The 19750-nt window shown below is 37.9% G+C and overlaps 2 protein-coding genes across 2 annotated transcripts; both read left to right on the top strand.

Annotated features, from left to right (window-relative positions):
* Positions 1-10893: 10893 nt before the first annotated feature.
* LOC141637266 (MACPF domain-containing protein CAD1-like) lies at positions 10894-15991 on the top strand. The gene is made up of 7 exons (XM_074446828.1): positions 10894-11743; positions 13181-13419; positions 13516-13711; positions 13796-13873; positions 14195-14378; positions 14486-14649; positions 15229-15991. The coding sequence occupies exons 1-7, from the start codon at positions 11483-11485 to the stop codon at positions 15856-15858; spliced, it is 1752 nt and encodes a 583-aa protein (XP_074302929.1). The 5' UTR covers positions 10894-11482; the 3' UTR covers positions 15859-15991.
* A 706-nt stretch (positions 15992-16697) lies between these two features.
* LOC141637301 (uncharacterized) lies at positions 16698-19191 on the top strand. The gene is made up of 5 exons (XM_074446860.1): positions 16698-17157; positions 17279-17568; positions 17878-17972; positions 18826-18885; positions 18969-19191. The coding sequence occupies exons 1-5, from the start codon at positions 16698-16700 to the stop codon at positions 19189-19191; spliced, it is 1128 nt and encodes a 375-aa protein (XP_074302961.1).
* The last annotated feature ends 559 nt before the right edge of the window (positions 19192-19750 follow it).

The raw sequence follows: 19750 nt of genomic DNA, 5'->3' as shown, positions 1-19750 counted from the left end.
TTTGTTCTGCATATTCTTTGTGGTTTTGATCCCTTGGTAGGAAAGGAGTGCAAACCTTGCATTTTCATGGCAAAATGGAGCTAAATTGATTGAATTCAATGACCAAGCATCAAAGAGAAGACAAGACTAGAAGGCCTTTGTACATATTGTAGTAGTTGGGTAATGATGATAAAAAATTCTTGCATCGCCGAGGAAATCCTCAAGGATTGTATGAAGAAAAAGGAAGAAAAGAAGAAAGGAGGAAGCTGACTCAGAATCCGAGCGGATTGCCCGCAATCCGCCCGTCCAAGACCAGGAATCCGAGCGTCTTCCTCAGAAGGACGCTCGTCCAAAACCACCACAATCCGCCCGTCCACCCCACAAATCCGCTCGTCCAAAAGACCCACAATCCGCTCGTCCCGTGCCCTGGACGCTCGGATTGTGTGACAGCTATTCCGTTTTCTACTTGTTCTATGAAGGATGCGCATACCTCGGGAAAGACTAGCAAAAAGGAGACTCGCATATTTTTCTGAGAGGAGTGATTCCTCAAGGACTTAATCGTCATTTAAGCCCTTAGTAAACCATAATTTGTGTACCTAATCTCCACTATAAATACCCCATTAGTCTAATTAGATTATCATGTTCTTCTTATCAATCTTTAGTGTAGTTTATATCAATCTAATCTCTCTTTAATCTTGTAATCAACTTTTAATCAAGTCTTAATACAAATCTCATTTCCTTAATCTCTCTTTTGTTCATCTTTTATTTTGGGTAATTGAAGATTATTTGGGTTATTATTCGGAGATTGACAACCTTCCAATCAATCATCAAGTATTTCTATTATTCTTTGCTTTATTATTGGAATCATTAGTAGGTATAATTCTCTTAATCTCTTTTTAATTATTGTTAATTATCTTCATTTATTCATCATGTTTTACTTTGTTGGTATGATTGACAACCTTGCTAGCATATTCAACATGATAATGAGTGAGTAGTTCCTTAGCTAGGGTTAATGGGTAATTAGGGGAAACCAACATGGGGGATGATTCATGCTTAAATTAATATGTTTTCATAGTTTATTTGCTTGCTTGTTGTGATCTCAACTTATGCACATGTTATGTTTGATGAAATGCGAGCCTATGAATCCTTGCATTTTTTTACCCATCACCTATCTTTTCAATGAGCCTTTTATCAATTGTTTACATCCCTTTTTAATCATCTTGCTTGATTACTTTCATTGCTATTTAGTTTAGTGATCTTCTATTCAAACCCCAAATTGTGACACCCCTAGACACCGCTAGTTGCAATTGAAAATCTCACTTCAATACCCGTCCCTTTGGATCCGACCTTTACTTGCTTCTTTACTAATAATAGAGTTGTTTGTGGAGTTATAAATATTGTTTTGGTCTAGGTGCTCCTAACGACAAGTACCGAAAACTAAACCTCAAAGAGGGCTCGACCAACACTGCTCAAAAACACACTCGATCGAGCTGACTGGCCACTCGATCGAGTGCCCCTATTTACTCGATCGAGTGCCCAAAAACACGCTTCTGCTCAGAAAACACAAAACTACCCACTCGATCGAGTCAGACCCACTCGATCAAGCCTCTCACCTACTCGATCAAGTGCACCCCACTCGATCGAGTCATGCAGACTCGCTAAACTACCCACGTGCTTATCTTTCCTTCCTAACTATACAATGCAAGCTTCATATTATTAACATAACAACAACAACAATTCATATGTATAAACGCAGCTCTTTATATACTCAACATAATAACTTTGCTTCATATCACTAATATGCCACATTATAAAACAAATAACATGCCTTCATCCAATCCAACATATAAATCACATATCTTTCAACTTCTATTCCATACCTCCTATCTTCCACATTCACACATCCACCGTTCCACACCACATGTTACTATATAGATACACAAATAAGAAGATAATACATACGATCCCGACACGTACCCCATGTGACCAGTTCAAAATTGTAGGGCGAGTTCGCGACTTTAGGACATCTCCCAAGCCTTTGCATTAGCTCCTACAACTTCTACCCCGGGTTCATTTTAATTGACTCCCTATGTTCATTAGGTTCATCGGTTACAGGTCTTAGAATCGTCTCTCTGATACCACTTTGTGACACCCCCATACTCCAAGTGCCTTACCAGGACCACTCAGGTATAGGAACGTCACCATCTCGGTTACCCGGAGCAATGATAATCATAAGACAATAAAGAAACATACTTTAAAAGTAAATATAGTTTAAGTGATTACATGTCTCAAACCAAAACTGTTAAATCAAATACAATCCGAAACCACAACTGCCTACTAGCAAAACTGAATAACTAAGGAGATCGTCTGACACAGCGGAAGACTCTTCTAATTGCCAAGTGACGATCATCCCAGCTAGCCCAAAAGCATCATATCAAACCTGCTCAACAACTGCTCACCATCCCCGAATGGATCACCACAGTTTTACAAAACAAACAACGGGGTCAGTACTAATTACACAATGCAAATCACAATAAAACAAATGCCAAACAGCTCGATCGTCACATCAAACCCCAGTCTCCATAATCAATCTCCACACAACTGACTACACACTAAAGTGTGTAGTCCTGCCAGAGAACCCATCGCAATAGATACTCCACACCGCCACTGGGGGACTGCAGCCGTACCCACCTAAGCCCCGCTCATCTCCATCGAACGATAAACCCATGTTCATTAATGTGCACATCCCTTCTGTGGCGGGTTCCACAGAAGATGAATCAAGGGCGTGAAGCCACTCCCGCAAGTGACTCCACTCAGCCAGGGACGCACCCCGAAGACCACAGACAGATACAACAACAATCAATAATATTAATCAACAATACAACCAACAATATAACCAACAACCGTCACAACCACCAACAGCATACTTTAACAATAATCACAATGAAACCACCAAACACATCATGTAATTAATACTGAGTAGGGAAACCCTACCTGGAATGCAATCACAGAATCAGATGATCTAGCAGTTGTCTCAAAACCTCTCTTCTACGAACCCTCCTCATATACATACATTCATACAATTACTACCTTAACCATACAATCATAAAAACCCCCAAATCCCCAAATTAGGGTTTAACCAACATTAACCAAACGCTATAAAAAATATATGTAGAACTTACCCTTGACGCAAGGATCACAACGGTATAAAGAACAAAGGAAACCGACACTTCTAGCTCCGGGATTCGCTAATAATGCGAATGAATCGATCAACGTAACTTTCAATCTCTCCTTTTTGTGTTTTTAGGTTTGTAAAAGTGTTTAGGGAAAAGATGACGGAGTATTATATATTAATCCGCATTATTAACAAACCCGTCGCAAATCACCCGATAACCGACTTACTCGATCGAGTAAGTCTCGTACTCGATCGAGTGCCAAGGCTACTCGATCGAGTACCCTACAGGCAGACTACTTTTTCGTATACCAAACACACTTACTCGACAGAGTAAGCCCCACTCGATAGAGTACCTAAAGACTAATAAAACCGTAGTATTACAGCTTTTATATTTGCATGCATGTTACATAGATCACTAAAATGACATATTATGAGATAATTTGTTTTTAATTAGAGAGTGTAATTAGGATCTATGATCTTTCAAGTGGTATCAGAGCTAGGCTTGTAATTTGCATGTTGATTTTAAGCATATTAAACAAATTATGAGATAATTTGAAAAACTCAAAGATTTGTCGTAAAATTTGGTGATTTGTGAAGTTATTTTGCTATTTTTAATGATTTTTGGTAGAAAACCGAGTCAAAAATGCCGTATTTTGGTTAAGAGTTAACTAAAAATAGTTAAAAGTTGATTCGGGTCATGAAATTTTTATGGTGTTTCATGCATAGTTTCTACAGATTGTATGTAAAATTTCGAAGGTTGGTTTGAAGTTTTGCATGTTTATTGATTTTATGAGATAAAAGTCGATAAAAGTGAAATAAATTAATCATATACTCGAAAGATTTGTTCCTGCCCTTGATAAATTTATGTACATTTATAAATATGATTTAAAAGTTAAAAGTGAAATTTAAAATGTATTTTCACCTTGTTTTGATGTTTACTGGGTTTAGTGGTTAAAAACCGATAAATATCGATCTTTTTCTTCATAAAACTTTATCCGAATTTTTGGGCAATTTATCTGACATTTTGTTGTTCTTGGGAGTGTTCCAGAATACTCAAAAAAATTTGTTTCAATTTTTGTTAATATTTTCAATTATTTTGGATTTATTACTTAAAAGTTACGATTTTACCGATTAATTTAGCAAATATCACCAAATCAAACTAATTATTCATAATCAAATTAGTGAGGACTAATTTTGTGGTCCAAAATAGTTTTGACAATTAGTTTGGACTTAAATGAGATTTAAGAGTTGATTATTGATTTTTACATGCTAAAAATCGATTAAATCCACAAAGCTGAGATGGATACCAACGATTGTTAGATAGGGCGAATTTGTCATCATTTTACAGCATTTTAAGTATTTTTTTTAAGTTGAATGAATGATTGTCATTTATTTAAAGTATTTATTTTGTTGTACCTAGTATGGCCTAGTTTATTTTAATCGTTATTACCCGAAATTAATGGGAATAGCTATTTGTTTATAATTTAAATACGATCGCGTATCGTCGGTTTGTAATTAATTAATTGTTTTATTTATTTTATTAATTAATGTATAATAGGAATAGCTATGTAATTTAATTGTAATAGTTATTCTTACCGGCGTTTCCAAAAGACGGATTTACATCGAGATCTTTAGTCTATTTTTGGAAGGTGTTCCAAATCCCACAAGAAGAAGCCACTTTTGGAATGAAGAGGCAAGGGACCAAGGAGTTGATTTCCGATATGTAATAGTCTAGTTTTTATTAACTAGGTGGCCATACTAGGATTTATTCATATGCTTGCTTGCTTTTATTTTCCGTGCATGCCAAAATCGCCATTCACATGCATTTTATTTTCGCGTTTGTCAATTCACATCATTTACATTCACCGAGTTAATTCATTTATAGGGAATTTATGACTAAATTGACAAGATCTCTCACATAACTAAAATTGAGGTTAACCTTACCAATTAGTAACACCTATGAATCCCCTGTTCCTTAGAGCCACGCTTGCCCAAGCGGGGTGTTCTCTTTTTACCTCGGGTAAGTAGGGTGGTAAAAAGTTATCGCGCGCCAAAATTGGTTGGACTGAACGGGATATAAGACGGTCTTGTATTCCGGGGCTAGTAGATGGATTTAAGGACATTCGTCAACCAAGAGTTCTAGAGGTAGAATTAGTCAACCGTTGACTTACCGAATTTACACGATTATGGGATGTTTCGCCCAAGCGATGCTCATTTTTGTTTAAAATCTGGGTCTTGAAATCATTTATATAATTTAGTGGGAGATCATTAAATAAATGTTAAAACTTGTTAAACATGTTTTCACAAGTAATTTTAAAACAATGAATGTTAATATTTCCTTATTTTGTTGTAGCATTTTAATTCGCAATGGCAACTTCATCAACTCCATCGACTACTACACTAGGCAAAGATTCATGGCTAAGGTCCATAATGGACAAATGTATCTTAAAAGATGACGGTAGTAACTTTCTTGAATGGGAATCCAACATCAAAAGTGCCGCGTTGTCCGATAATGTGCTTACTTACTTGACCGATGCCCCTCCCATCAGGCCCGGTTCAAGGGCATCATCGGCGGTGCAGACCGCCTATGATGAGCATATGAGGATGTCGAATGATATCAAAAATGTGTTGATATGGTCGATGTCCCCAAATCTCAAGCTTTCATGCATACGAGATATTCACTCGTATGATTACTATGTTTTCACAAACACCAAAAGTCCGCCAATACGATGCGACGGCACGCTTCTTTGAAGCAAAGCTTGAGAGGGGCCAAAAGGTTGGTCCCCATGTGCTAAAAATGGTCGAATATGTCGACATCCTAGGGCGTCTAGGGTGTAAGATTCCTAAGACTCTTGTGGTGGATCGAATCCTCCACTCACTTCCTTTCAAGTTTGCCCTTTTTAGGGTGAACTATAACATGAATGGCATGGATAAGAGTTATCATGAAATTCATGCGCTCCTCACCTAAGCGGAGAGGGATATGGAAGCTAGTGGGAGTGAAAAAAGGGATGTTCTAACCATTAAGTTAAAGAACATGTCCCTTGGAGTTAAGAAGGGAAAGGAGAAGGAAAAGTCTCAATTCAAGAAATCGTCAAAGAAACAAAACAAGGGAAAGGAGAAAGCCGTTGAGAATGGCAAACTCGAGGCAAAAAGTGTCAAAACTCTCCGAGGCCGAATGTTTCCATTGTAATGGGAAGGGGCATTATAGGAGGAGTTGTCCCAAATACTTGGAGGATCTCAAGGAAGGGCATGTGACGCCTATTGGTATGATTTCCTCTCTCTATGTGATAGACGTTAATTATGCTTGTACTTCCACTTGGGTACTTGATACCGGATGTGACCCTCACCTTTGTAATCATTTGTAGGGTTTAAGGGACGTGCGAGCACTAGCAAAAGGTGATGTGGATCTCCGCAAGGGCAATGGAGATAGAGTAGCGGTCGTTTTCGTGGGGACCTATGTGCTCACTTTAGCTAGTGGTCTAGAGTTGTATTTAAATAAGTATTATTTTGTACCAACTTTAACCAAGAACATCATCTCCATTTCCGCGTTAGACGCGGAAGGCTTTTGTTTTATGATTAAGGACAATAGTTGTACTTTTTCGTTAAATGATGTGGTTTATGGCAAGACCATTTCAATTGGAGACATTTATGTTTTAAATGATGTTAATGACGTTTATCATGTGGAAACTAAAAAGCTCAAAACGGGTGATCCAAATGAATCCTACCTTTGGCATTGTCGTTTAGGTCACATAAACGAAAGACACATTAAGAGACTTGCTTCATCAAAAGTGCTCAAACCATTTGATTTCGAATCTTATGGTATATGTGAGTCTTGCCTTTTAGGCAAGATGACTCGTGCACCTTTTGCGGGAAAAGGGACACGAGCTAGTGAGGTTTTGGCTCTCATACATACGGATGTGTGTGGACCATTAACCATCATCGCTAGAGGAGGTTTTCACTACTTCATTACTTTTACTGATGACTTGAGTAGATATGAGTATGTCTACTTGATGAAGAACAAGAGTGAATCTTTTGACAAGTTCAAGGAGTTTTAATATGAAGTAGAGAACCAATTGGATAAAAAGATTAAGACCCTACGATCCGATCGTGGTGGTGAATACCTAAATTCTGAATTTTAATTCACACCTGAAATATTGTGGTATAGTATCACAATGGACTTCTCCTGGCACACCACAATTAAATGGTGTGGCCAAAAGGAGAAACCGAACTTTATTAGATATGGTTCGGTCTATGATGAGTCTAACCGAGCTTCCTAGTTCATTTTGGGGTTTTGCCCTCTTGTCTACAATATTTTCACTAAATCGAAGCCCAACTAAAGCGGCCGATAAGACTCTATATTAGATATGGACAGGGAAAGTCCCTCATTTGTCATTCATGCGTATATGGGGTTGCGAAGCATACGTCAAGATCAAGTCTGACAATAAACTTGCACCCAGGTTTGACAAATGTCTTTTTGTAGGATATCCAAGGGAAACACGTGGCTATTACTTCTACAATAAGCACGAGAACAAAGTGTTTGTGGCTCGTGATGCTGTCTTCCTAGAAAAGGAGTTTATTTCTAGGAGACAGAGTGGGAGAAAATTTGAACTTGACGAAATTCGAGAGCCACAAACCGAGAATGAGGTAGAGGAGAACGTGGAGAATAGCATTCCCTCTTCCTCTGAAACGGTAATTGTTCCTAGAAAGTCAAGTAGGATTTCTAATCCACCTGACCGCTACCTTGGTAACATCGAAGAGGATGGTGTTTTGTTACTTTTGGAAAGTGATGAACCCACTACCTACAAATCGGCCATGTCTAGTCCCGACTCCTCGCATTGGTAGAAGCCATGCGGTCCGAAATGGATTCCATGTACGAGAACCAAGTATGGGACTTGGTGGATTTACCTGAGGGAGTGCGACCCCTTCAGTGCAAATGGATATATAAAATTAAGCTCGGCGTGGATAAACATATAGATGTTTACAAAGCTAGATTGGTGGCAAAATGTTTCACCCAAGTTCATGGTTTACACTATGACGAAACCTTCGCTCCAGTCGCTATGCTTCGGTCCATTAGGATAATCTTAGCGGTTGCCGCATTTCGTGATTATGAGATTTGACAAATGGATGTCAAAACCGACTTCTTGAATGGGATTCTAGAAGAGGAAGTCTACATGATACAACCTGAAGGTTTTGTGGATACATCTAACCCTAAGAAGGTGTGTAAGCTCAAGAAGTCCATCTATGGTCTTAAGCAAGCATCTAGGAGTTGGAATCATCGATTTGATCATGTTATTAAACAATATGGTTTCACTAGAAGTGTGGAAGAACCGTGTTTATACACGAAGTTTAGTGGGAGTAAGGTTGCATTCCTTGTCCAATATGTGGATGACATATTGCTCATCGGGAATGATGTTCCATCGCTCACTTCCGTTAAGGAGTGGCTAGGGAAACACTTCCAGATGAAGGACTTGGGAGAGACACAACGAATATTGGGTATCCGGATCTATAGGGATAGGTCCAAAAGGATACTAGTATTGAGTCAAGAAGCTTATATTGACAAAGTTCTTGACCGGTTCAATATGAAAGACTCCAAGAGAGGATTTCTACTTATGGACCAAAGGATTACTTTGAGCAAGTCACAGTCTCCCTCTACCCCTAAGGAGATTGAACACATGAAGACCGTCCCTTATGCTTCCGTTGTTGGGTCTATCATGTATGCTATGATTTGCACTCATCCCGACGTTGCGTATGCCTTGAGCATGACAAGTCGTTATCAAGCCAAGCCTGGTGAGAGTCACTAGATAGCCGTAAAAAACAACCTTAAGTACTTGAGAAGGACTAAGGATTCGTTCTTAGTGTTTGGAGGAGAAACTGAGTTGCGTGTAAGAGGTTACACGGACGCAAGTTTCCAAACCAATCGAGATGATATGAAATTCCAATCCGGCTATGTGTTTATGCTAAATGGAGGAGCTGTTTGCTGGAAGAGCTTCAAGCAAAGCGTTACCGCGGATTCTACAACAGAGGTTGAGTACCTTGCAGCGTCTGAGGCTGCAAATGAAGCTATTTGGATTAGGCAATTCATGGAGGGACTAGGAGTAGTCCATTCCGCCAAAGATCCGATTACTTTATATTGTGATAACTTAGGTTGCATGAAAACGGATACGGACACGACACAGACACGCAACACGGCAGTTGAAATTTTTTAGGACACGTACACGGCAAAAAAAAAATCAATATACATATTAAAATACAGGGAATTTGAAGAACATTATAACCAACATCTAAACTTTGGTCATTTAAAGGCCACAAAATCGTAAAATGACAATGAATATTAATGTCTTATACGTTAATCAACATGTCTTAATTAAAAACCACAAATTTCCAAATTACAAACCCAAATTTAAATAAGCATTCAAGTCTTACAAAATAAAATAAAAAGTATCAAAGGTTCCAAATTACAAACTCAAATTCGAGTCTTACAATACTATTCACCATAGTTATCAAACCGAATATTTTCCGCAAAATATATTAACATTAAAAGGCACCAGAAATAAGTTGGACAAACAATGCTCCCCAAAAGCTGAAAAAAAGGGAGTTCACGGATCATCCTTTGCACCATTGTAATTATTCATTAAACTGTTCTTTCGGTAAGTCGGAATAACAACTCACTTATTCGCTTCCGAAAATTACCCCTAAATGAAACAAACCCTAACTTCCGAAAAATCTACAATAATCTCCAAATTTAAAACCCCCAAATTTAATAACAACAACAATAATAATCATTATAACGATTGATTTTGATTAATTTGATTATTTAGAAACTTATTATTATGTATAATATATATATATATATATATATATATATATATATATATATATATATAGAGAGAGAGAGAGAGAGAGAGAGAGAGAGAGAGATTAATATAGAAATAAAACATAGATTGAGAAATTAGGGGAAAATGAAAAAGCAAGATACATGGCGAGAGAAGTTGCTGACGGTGAAGGGAAGGCTGACGGTGGCCGGACTCAGGCGAGGGGAGGCTGGAAGGCGTCGCAATGCAAGAGAAACAAGGGGAGAAATGAGATGTAAGGGGAAAATGGAAAATGAGATGTCGTGATAACTCATAAAGTGAGATTTTGATTTCAAAATTGCTTATTTGGTGTGTCCATCGGACACGGGCCGTGTTCAACCATGTTGGACCGTGTACGACACGTTTTCTTTTAACATAAAAACCGGGGACACGGTTCAAGGCGTGTCCAGAACGTTTTCAGGCGTGTCCTACTTTAATTCCGCTGCGTATTTTATTAATCTAAAAAGAACAGTCGAACGAACTGTTCCGTCTTAAATAGTACTTATTTTACATCAATTTGTGCTTTGTGTTTCATTTGACATAGCATATAGTTGATTTTGACGGTTTCCTAATTTTCCACAATAATTTGGTGCGACGCCTAATTGAAAGCTCGTTCACATCTTTCATCGATTTCCGAACCTTACAAATCGGTAGTAAACCCCATGACGTGCTCTCTTTGGAAAGTTGTGTGGGCGAGTCTCGTCGCTTCGCAATCCATAATGAGTTGTCACAAAAAATCATAATTTTGTTCATCAAAAACACAATCAAGCCCATCTTTAAGCTGGGCAAGGGTAGGCTAGAGAAAAAAAACCAAGGATCCAAGGATATAAAAAATCGGACGGGACCCATGACCCATTTAGACCTCTACGGTTATGAGGATGGTCCTACAGACGACTTTATACTAGACAAACATAGAGAAAGGGTCCCACAGTAGAGTTTGAGTGAGTCAAAGAAGACCATACAAGTCAATGTTTGTTTGGACATACTTTAGACTCACACAAATCCTAGACAGAGAAACATTATTTAGGGTTAAACAACAAAACAAAACAAAACAAAACAAAAAAATAATGAAGAAATAGTTAGTGGTACCCAGGGTTTGATCAAGATCTAATCCAATTCAGATATTGATTCATGAATTTGTTATATGATTTAGGTATCATTGAATTAATTTTCTCCTCTTTTGTTTGTTTTGCTAGGAATTTGAGTGTTCAAACTACCCAATTAAAAAATAAAAAGAGGGTAACTTTGAATTTTGTAATCTGGTTAAGGATTCATGTGGTAGTTTGAGATTAAGATCAAAACCCCCTTTATTTTTATCATAATTAGGGTTTCTTGGTATTTAATTTTAGGGTTTAGTATTAGTGGGTCAGCTTTAAATTAGGATGTTAATCAAGTTTGGTGGTTGATTTTTGTGGGTTTTGATGTTGATAAAGTATTGAAGTTTAATTTGGTGGGTTTTGGGAATAATTAGGGTTAGATGGATGGGAATAATGTAGCAGCTTTGCAGACAGCTGTGAATGCAATAGAAGCATTAGGGAGGGGATTTGATGTGAATTGTGATACAAGGTTGTTGTATTGCAAAGGGGTTGCTGGTTCTAGGATTGTTCAAATTGATGAAGAACCCACTTGGGATTTGAGGTTATATGGTCCTTTAGTTGTCCCAAATGTTCCTAGAGATATCAAGAATTCACCTGTCGTCCCTCGTCGTGAGAGTTATAATGTCTGCACTTTTGATGAGGTAATGCTCAAATCTTTCCGCGTTTTTTTTTTTTTTGTAGTACTAGGTTGGTTGTCTTTATCTTTGCTGCCTTATGATTACTGTGTTACATTGATTGCATAATTGGAGGATGATTGTGTTTACTCTTTGCATGTTTCATTAATAAAATCGGTGGACTGTGTCACAATGCTGGGAGCTTAGGTAGAGCATTGATTTAGGCTCTTGATGATCTTGAATTATGTTGGCTCCACAAAGTGACTAATTGCATGTGAGTTGTGACTAGCATAGATTTACCAAGCGGAATTGGCTCAAGAACAACAACGTTACCAATGCCTCAAAGGCTCACTTTTACGATATTTTGACAAAAGAGTCTGTGGTTTTGGTCTGAAACTACCATGCAACTTGGGAAGTCTACTGCTGCTGGTTGGTCTTTCACAATGACTTGGATTTTTGAAGGTAACTCAGCTAGTTAGAGCAAAGGACTGAAAATCCATTTCAACCTACAAAGTGTAACATAAAATGGATTCATTCAAGGGTTGAGAGAGCAAGAATCAAGATTGATACTTTTCTAATGATCTCCGTGTAAAGTCTGGGACAATACCTCTTTTACGTTCTTTTTACCACATGGTGAGAGGAATATCAATTCACATGACTGATCAAAGCTGATGGGATGGTGTCAAAAGAACATTTGATTGCTCTTAGCTTCTATCCTATGGAAGTTAAAATTCGAGCTAGATGAACTGTGCCCTTACACGGGCGAAAATTTTTAGGATAGTATTTTCATATGCATTTTGGATTTTTGGTGGTAGGGGCTTTTATGGTTCGAACACAGTTCCATGAAAACAAGGGTATGAGAGCTTGTTAAGTGAAGCTGCTTTCAAAAGTCATTTGAGTTATCATGAATGACCATATCACTAGTACTACCGTACTGGTTTCCGTGGCGTGGTAACTAAAAATTGTTGCTTGTCATAACGTGAAGACTTATCATGATACAACCTAGTCTGAGACTTCAACTAGTACCCCTGTCAGATACTTCTAATAAAGTCTGAGAAAGATAGCCCACATGTTGATTCGTTTGTTAAAAATGAAGTTCGTAAAGTGTGAATGTTGGGTTTCTTTGTTATTGCAAGAGAATCTACAATTCTGATGAGCTTCAGTTGCGACTTGAAAGAAAGTTGCATGAAAAAGGTCTAGATTAACTATTTTCATGTTTCCCTTTCTCTAGTCTTTTTCTTTCATTTAATTTTATGTGTGCAACTGGCTCATTGAGGGTTTCAAAGGATGATTCATGTCAGCCAACCCTAAATTACTTTGGGATAAGGCTTGGATGTTTTTGTATTCTCACTTTGTTTAGTGTAGGTTATCTTCCGTATCTCTCATTTTTTGTGAGTCATGTCTAAGCAACTGATCATTTGCCATTCTGACTATCTGACTCATCGCGTGTTATATGTTAATCAGATGATTAGGCATTTCAATAATAAGGCTAATCTATCTGTGACGTATCCTCTTGGAAGCTTCAATTCAGCGTTCAGTTTTACGGGTTCAAAGCACATTGACTCTGCAGCCACTAAATCCTTATCAGTGGATGCATTTATCATTCCACTTGCCAAGGTTGAACTTAATATGGTTTCATTGGTACTACAAGACGATGTCACAAGGGCCATCCCTAATGTGTGGGACCCATCTTCTTTAGCCGGGTATGTGCTTTATAAATTAAGCTTATATTTGGCATAGAAAGATGAGTGCAGTGAATTCATATGATATGGCCCTGATTATAAGCTCTTAACTCGCAGTTTCATTGAAAATTTCGGGACACATGTTATTACGTCAGTTACAATCGGTGGTAAAGACGTGATTTATGTTAAGCAGCACCAGTCATCATCTTTATCAGCCACAGAGTTAAAAAGCTATGTTCGGGATATAGGAAATCTGAGGTTTATGGATATGGAGAGCCATACAAGTTCTGGTCCAATTAGAATGAAAGATAAGGTTGCTCTCTCATGATTTCTAATTTTTTTCCCTTGTGGTGATCATGATTCTGATCCTTGTTCTCGATTCACTGTTATTTGTTAGAGTGGTGATTCGGGCTTGTTCAACAGCCAAGGAATATATCCTCAACCAACAAGTGGCCCCTCTCTTAATGGAAAAGAAGTAAGTTGAAGTGTGGTATCTCTCAATATCATGGTGTCCAATTTTGGTCGAGACATGATTGTTTAATTGTTCGTCGACGCTTGATCTCGGTCATTGCTCGATAAATGCACTATTAGTAGCCTTAAAGACTTCGTTTAGTAATCGCAAATTCGGTTGTGACCCCGATTTAATACTACACTTCTTACTGGAAAAGATAAGGGTAAAAGTGTGTTGACTGTTGAACATGGAGCTTAGATAGGTCCTTTTTGCCATTTATGAAATTTATACGGCACATTTGACTTGTAAATCCCTATTGACATTTTGAAATTTTTACTAATGCAGGACATTACCGTCATTTTTAGGCGCAGGGGCGGTGATGATCTAGAGCAGAGTCACACACAATGGGCTAGGACTGTACAGTATTCTCCTGATATTATTGAAATGACGTTTTGCCCCATCTCTGATTTGATTAAAGACTCCGTGAGAAAAGAGCATCTCGCCCGAGCAATTAGTCTCTATCTGGAGTGTAAGCTTTTAGCCTACTCACAAAATCGAACTCAAAAAGTCCTTGGCAACTCTGAGCTATTAGCTTTCAATGTGCCGATCATTAAATTTCGGTTATCGTTATTGCAGACAAGCCTCAGATTGAGGAGCTAAGATACTTTCTGGAGTTTCAGATACCTCGAGTGTGGGCGCCTTTGCATGATAGGCTTCCAGGTCAACAAAGAAAAGAACCTGTTTGTCCATCCATGCAGTTCAGCCTAATGGGTCAAAAGCTTTACATAAGCCAAGAACAGGTACTTCGCCATTAAATTTGCATGTTTTGTACCCAGTGAATGCCTTTCCTAGCTAGTGGGATATGGGTATTGCCGTATTTGTATGAGATCTGTGCTCAGACTCTCTCTAGTCTCTTCATTAGGTCTTTTTGCTTAGTTAGATCCTTACTTTACCCAATTTCGTCATGACACTCTAAGGATATGATTATGAAATTTGTACCTGACACTTACCTGTCTGTAGTCAAGCGGCTTGTCTGAGTGTCTTAGAAAACTAGATGAAGAGACACCTATATGAAACATGCAGTACGGTTTTTCCCCAAAAAATGTCTGGGAGGCTTATCTGACAAAAGTAGACGAGGAGATACCTGTATGAAACACGCGCATGTTTCAATTTTACCCCTTGTGTCTCAGACGCCTCTGCACTTCATATTAGGACTCATAATATAATTTCTTTACTTAGTTCTGAAGACGTGTTCCCGTTCCCATATCCTTGTTGTAAGACAAGGTCTCCTTCTATCCTACGATTCTTATTGGGACTTTTAACATGGTTTTTCTAGTTATCCATTCGGCCATTCCTACATTCCCATCTCATAAATACAGGTTTCTGTGGGTCGTAAACCTGTAACTGGACTGAGATTATGTTTAGAAGGAACGAAGCAAAACCGACTGAGCATACACATTCAACACCTGGCATCCCTTCCAAAAATCCTGCTTCCATATTGGGACACCCACGTGGCAATTGGTGCTCCAAAATGGCGGGGCCCAGAAGAACAAGATAGCCGGTGGTTCGAACCAGTGAAATGGAAGAACTTCTCTCACGTAAGCACCGCTCCAATAGAGAGCCCCGAGACTTTTGCAGGGGATCTTGCCGGGGTACATGTCGTCACGGGGGCTCAGCTTGGTGTATGGGAGTTTGGGTCAAGAAACGTCTTATACATGAAACTCTTGTACTCTAGGCTACCGGGATGCACAATACGAAGGTCTCTGTGGGATCATTCTCCCGCAGAGAAGCCCGCGAAATTAGTTGGGCCAGAATCCCCTACTGGTGATTCAAGTTCCAGCTCATCAGTAAGTGGCAGCGGAAACAAGTTAGCCAAATTTGTAGACATGTCGGAAATAACTAAGGGTCCGGAAGATCTTCCGGGTCACTGGATAGTGACGGGAGGGAAACTTGGGGTGGAGAAAGGGAAGATAGTGTTGAGAGTCAAGTATTCATTGTTGAATTATTGACTTGTTTTAGTTTTATGGGAGGTTTTGTGCTTTAGGTGATGATTTTGTTGTGGGTTTTTACGCAGGTGAGTTCGTTCTCGTGTAACTTTGTAAACTGGTGATATGGGGATGTATATGATTTTTTTTTTCTCAATTTTTGTACTTGTCTCCTCAAGGTTATTATTGTAAAGTTTGTAGATGTTGATTTCACATCCACTGTGTTTACGAGGACTACTGAAATTCATCATACAACCTTGAACCCTTGCCATGTACCGCGTTAAAACCGTTCTATTGAAAATATGGTATCAAATATCATACATTTATACACCTGTGAATTTCAACTATTCATCTTTAATATAAGCCCATAAACTCCTCCCAATATTCAGGATAAGGTATTGACAAGGTTTTGGTCTAGTAATGACGACTGAAGATTTATAGCTTGGTCACGATAAGCCACAAATTTGAATAATCACTCTGTAGTTTTAATATAGTACAATTGATCATTTCATTAAATATATAGTAGGAAATGCTGTTACAGTTTTAACATTTTTTCATTCTAGTAAATTTCTTAAAAAGTCAATTATACTTTTATAGCATTAATCCCTAAAATTGATAATCCTCAATTAACAAAGCATTTTCGGCCAATTAGTCTTTGTTCAACAGTTTATAAAATCATTGCGAAAATTTTAGCAACTCGTCTCCAAAGCATATTACATAAGGTTATACATCCGTATCAAGGTGCTTTTACACCTAATCGCTTTATTCAAGATAATATCCTTCTAGCGCATGAGATTAAACTTGATATGGAGAAAGTATATGATCGACTTGAATGGAACTTTTTTGAAGAGACTTTTACGCAAATGGATTTTAATCCTACTTGGATTTCTTGGATTATGCAATGTATTAAAACTGTTTCTTTCTCGGTTCTTGTAAATGGAAGACCGGGGAACGTGTTCACACCTACTCGAGGTATTAGACATGGAGACCCACTTTCACCATATATTTTTATTATGTGTGCTGAGGTTTTAGCAAGATCTCTACAAAAGAATGGCGATCTTAGTTCTAGTGATATTGGTATTAAAATTGGGCATGGATTGGAAAAAATTCCATTCCCGACTTTTGCGGATGACACTATCATTTTTGCTAAAGCCTCTAATCAGAGTTGTAAAACTATTAAATCTATTTTGGATAAATTTTGCATGATTTCTGGACAATTTGTAAATTTCGACCAATCGACTTTCCAGTGCACTAGAAATATTGACCGCTCACTTCGTGGGTCTTTTAGAGGTATTCTTGGTATGAACGAAGAAGCTCATTTGGGTAAGTACTTAGGTTGTCCTTTTAAGTGACGACAGAGTGACTAAAACTATGTTTGAAAATATTATTAATTCCTCTTGCGCTCAATTATCGAAATGAAAAGCGAATTCTGTATTGCAAGCAGGTAGACTGGTTCTTGTTAATGCTAACCTTGCCGCGAAGGGAACCTTTCAAATTCAAAGTTTCCTCCTCCCCTCAAGTATCCATAACAAGTTAGACAAAAGTAATAGAGATTTTTTATGGAATAAGAATCCTTCACAACGTTCTTCTAATTTCATTGGTTGGCATAAAGTTTGTTTACCAAAGTCTCTTGGTGAATTAGGAATAAAACCCGCAGAAGTAGCTAATAAAGCTCTCCAAATGAAACTTTTATGGAAAATTCTTATGAAAAAAGATAATATATGGGTCAAAGTGGTAACTAAGAAATATTTGAGAAATTGATCACTTTTTGAACATAAGCCTAATTCAGTTTGCTCTTGGCAATGGCGTAAACTCATGAGTATTCGGGACATGTTTAGAAAGGGGTTGAGATGGCAGGTAGGTAATGGTAGCAATATCAAATTTTGGACTGACAATTGGGTTTTTTCTTATCCTCTTGCTAGAAATATAGATGGTCATAGAAGCCTTGATTTAAATCTTTTGGTTAGAGATTTCGTAACCTCTGATAAACAATAGGATGTGAGTAAGTTATCAGATATAGTAAATAATGATATTGTTAACCAGATAGTTAATATTCCATTGCCGCACAATGATATTCCAGATACCCTTCTTTGGGGGTTGTCTGTGGATGAAAATTTCTCGACCAAAACAGCGACATGGTTAGCATAAGGCTTGTTCGATAGAAATATTGACAAATGTGAATTTTACTGGATTTGGAAACTAAATGTTCCTCCAAAATTGAAATTTTTTCTTTGGAAAACTTGTGTAGATGGTCTCCCTACGAAAAGTAGGGTTCTAAGAAGTCATATAATTGTCTCCACCTCAATGTGTTTTGTGCAATTATCCAATTGAAGATAGAGATCATTTCTTTTTCAATTGTTCCTTGATTGCATTAGTCATCCAAGACGTGAATATCATTATGGAGTGTAAACTGTGGGGTTTAACAGGAAAAGTAAGCAAATTCTGAACTTAACCAATTCTGATAGAATTCCAACAATGCACTGATCTTGCAGATGAAAGGAAAAATAGCAAATGATTTTTAAAATTCATGAAAGTTGGTGGTAAATACTATGATTATATAAACTTCAACTAATAAAAATTTGGAGTTTTGATTTGCAATCTAACTATTTTTAAAAATTCATTCAAGTCTGACAGCAATTTGAACTCTAACAGAAGTTGTGACGAATTTATGAACTGAAGGTTTATTTTGGGGTCTTGGGATATAATTACTCACTCAAATTTCCACAGAAGATCACAGAATAATCTAAGCAAATAATTTGAGAATTTAAATAAGAAAATCCACAGCAAAGCACAAGAATTCTCAGATTTAAACTCAACAACAACTAAATTCAACCACAGTAATGCACATGTTTGATTCAATTGCCACAGGTTCTCAATCTCTAATCACAGCAATGCACAGATTAAAATTAAGCCTGACTTACAACTAAGCTAAGCACAAGTTGTGAAGATTTAATTCAGAGTAAATAACTCAGGTTTTTGGTTCAAAAGCAGTCTGAATGTTTCACTGCAGGCAATGCTCTTTAAATACAGCTTGTTGGTAGTTGTTGCTCGGTTACATTTTGAATCCTAGGGCCAGGATTAAGCTAGTACATAAAGCTAAGGAAAAATATCTTATAATGTGGGACTGATAATAGGGAAAAACTGAAAAAGCTAGGTGAAATAACAAGTAAAAATGCAGAAAAGTGGTCTGTCAGTCAACTGCCTTTGTCTTTGCTTGGTGAAGGCTTGAAGTTGCTTTGTGAAAGGTTGCAGCAACAGTCTAGAGTCTTAAAGAGGTTTTGTTTCATTCGGATTGTTGTTGAAATAAGCTCACTCTTGTTGGCTTGCTTTAGAGCCTTGTCTGAACAAAAATCGTAACTTGATAGTGACCTTTCTCCTAACCATTTCCACTTGACTTGTGACTGAATTAATGCTAAATTAAAGTGAACTAATGCCTGGACCCTGGATTTGATTCTCAGACTGGACTAAGCTTGATTAAGGGGCCATTTAGGCATCCCAACACTGGACCTGGTAAACCTCTTCATGACAGGTGGAGTTGATGTGGCAACTGAGTCAGGATTGTTGCTGACCTGTGTCTTAGCTCCTGCTGCAACCTCCCCAGCTTGAAAGGAGCTTGACCTCGAGCTAGAGGCTTCTTCATTATCAGAATCCTCATAGTATGGACTCAGATCTCCAACATTAAAAGGTTTCATGTACACCATACTCACCACGAAGGTCAACCTGATAGGCATTAGGGCCAACCTTCTCAATGATCTCAAATGGACCTTCAGCTCTGGGCATTAATTTGTTTTTTCTTTTTGATGGGAATCTCTCCTTCCCGAGGTGCAACCAGACCAGATCACCTGAGGCAAACTCCTCCTTGTTACCTGAACTCTTGGAATGCCTTTGATAGGTCATTTGTCTTCTCAATTTGCCT

The sequence above is a fragment of the Silene latifolia genome, unplaced genomic scaffold (genome assembly GCF_048544455.1).
Source record: "Silene latifolia isolate original U9 population unplaced genomic scaffold, ASM4854445v1 chrun_scaffold_16, whole genome shotgun sequence".
Taxonomy (NCBI): Eukaryota; Viridiplantae; Streptophyta; class Magnoliopsida; order Caryophyllales; family Caryophyllaceae; genus Silene; species Silene latifolia.
This window is presented reverse-complemented; position numbering and strand designations above follow the sequence as displayed.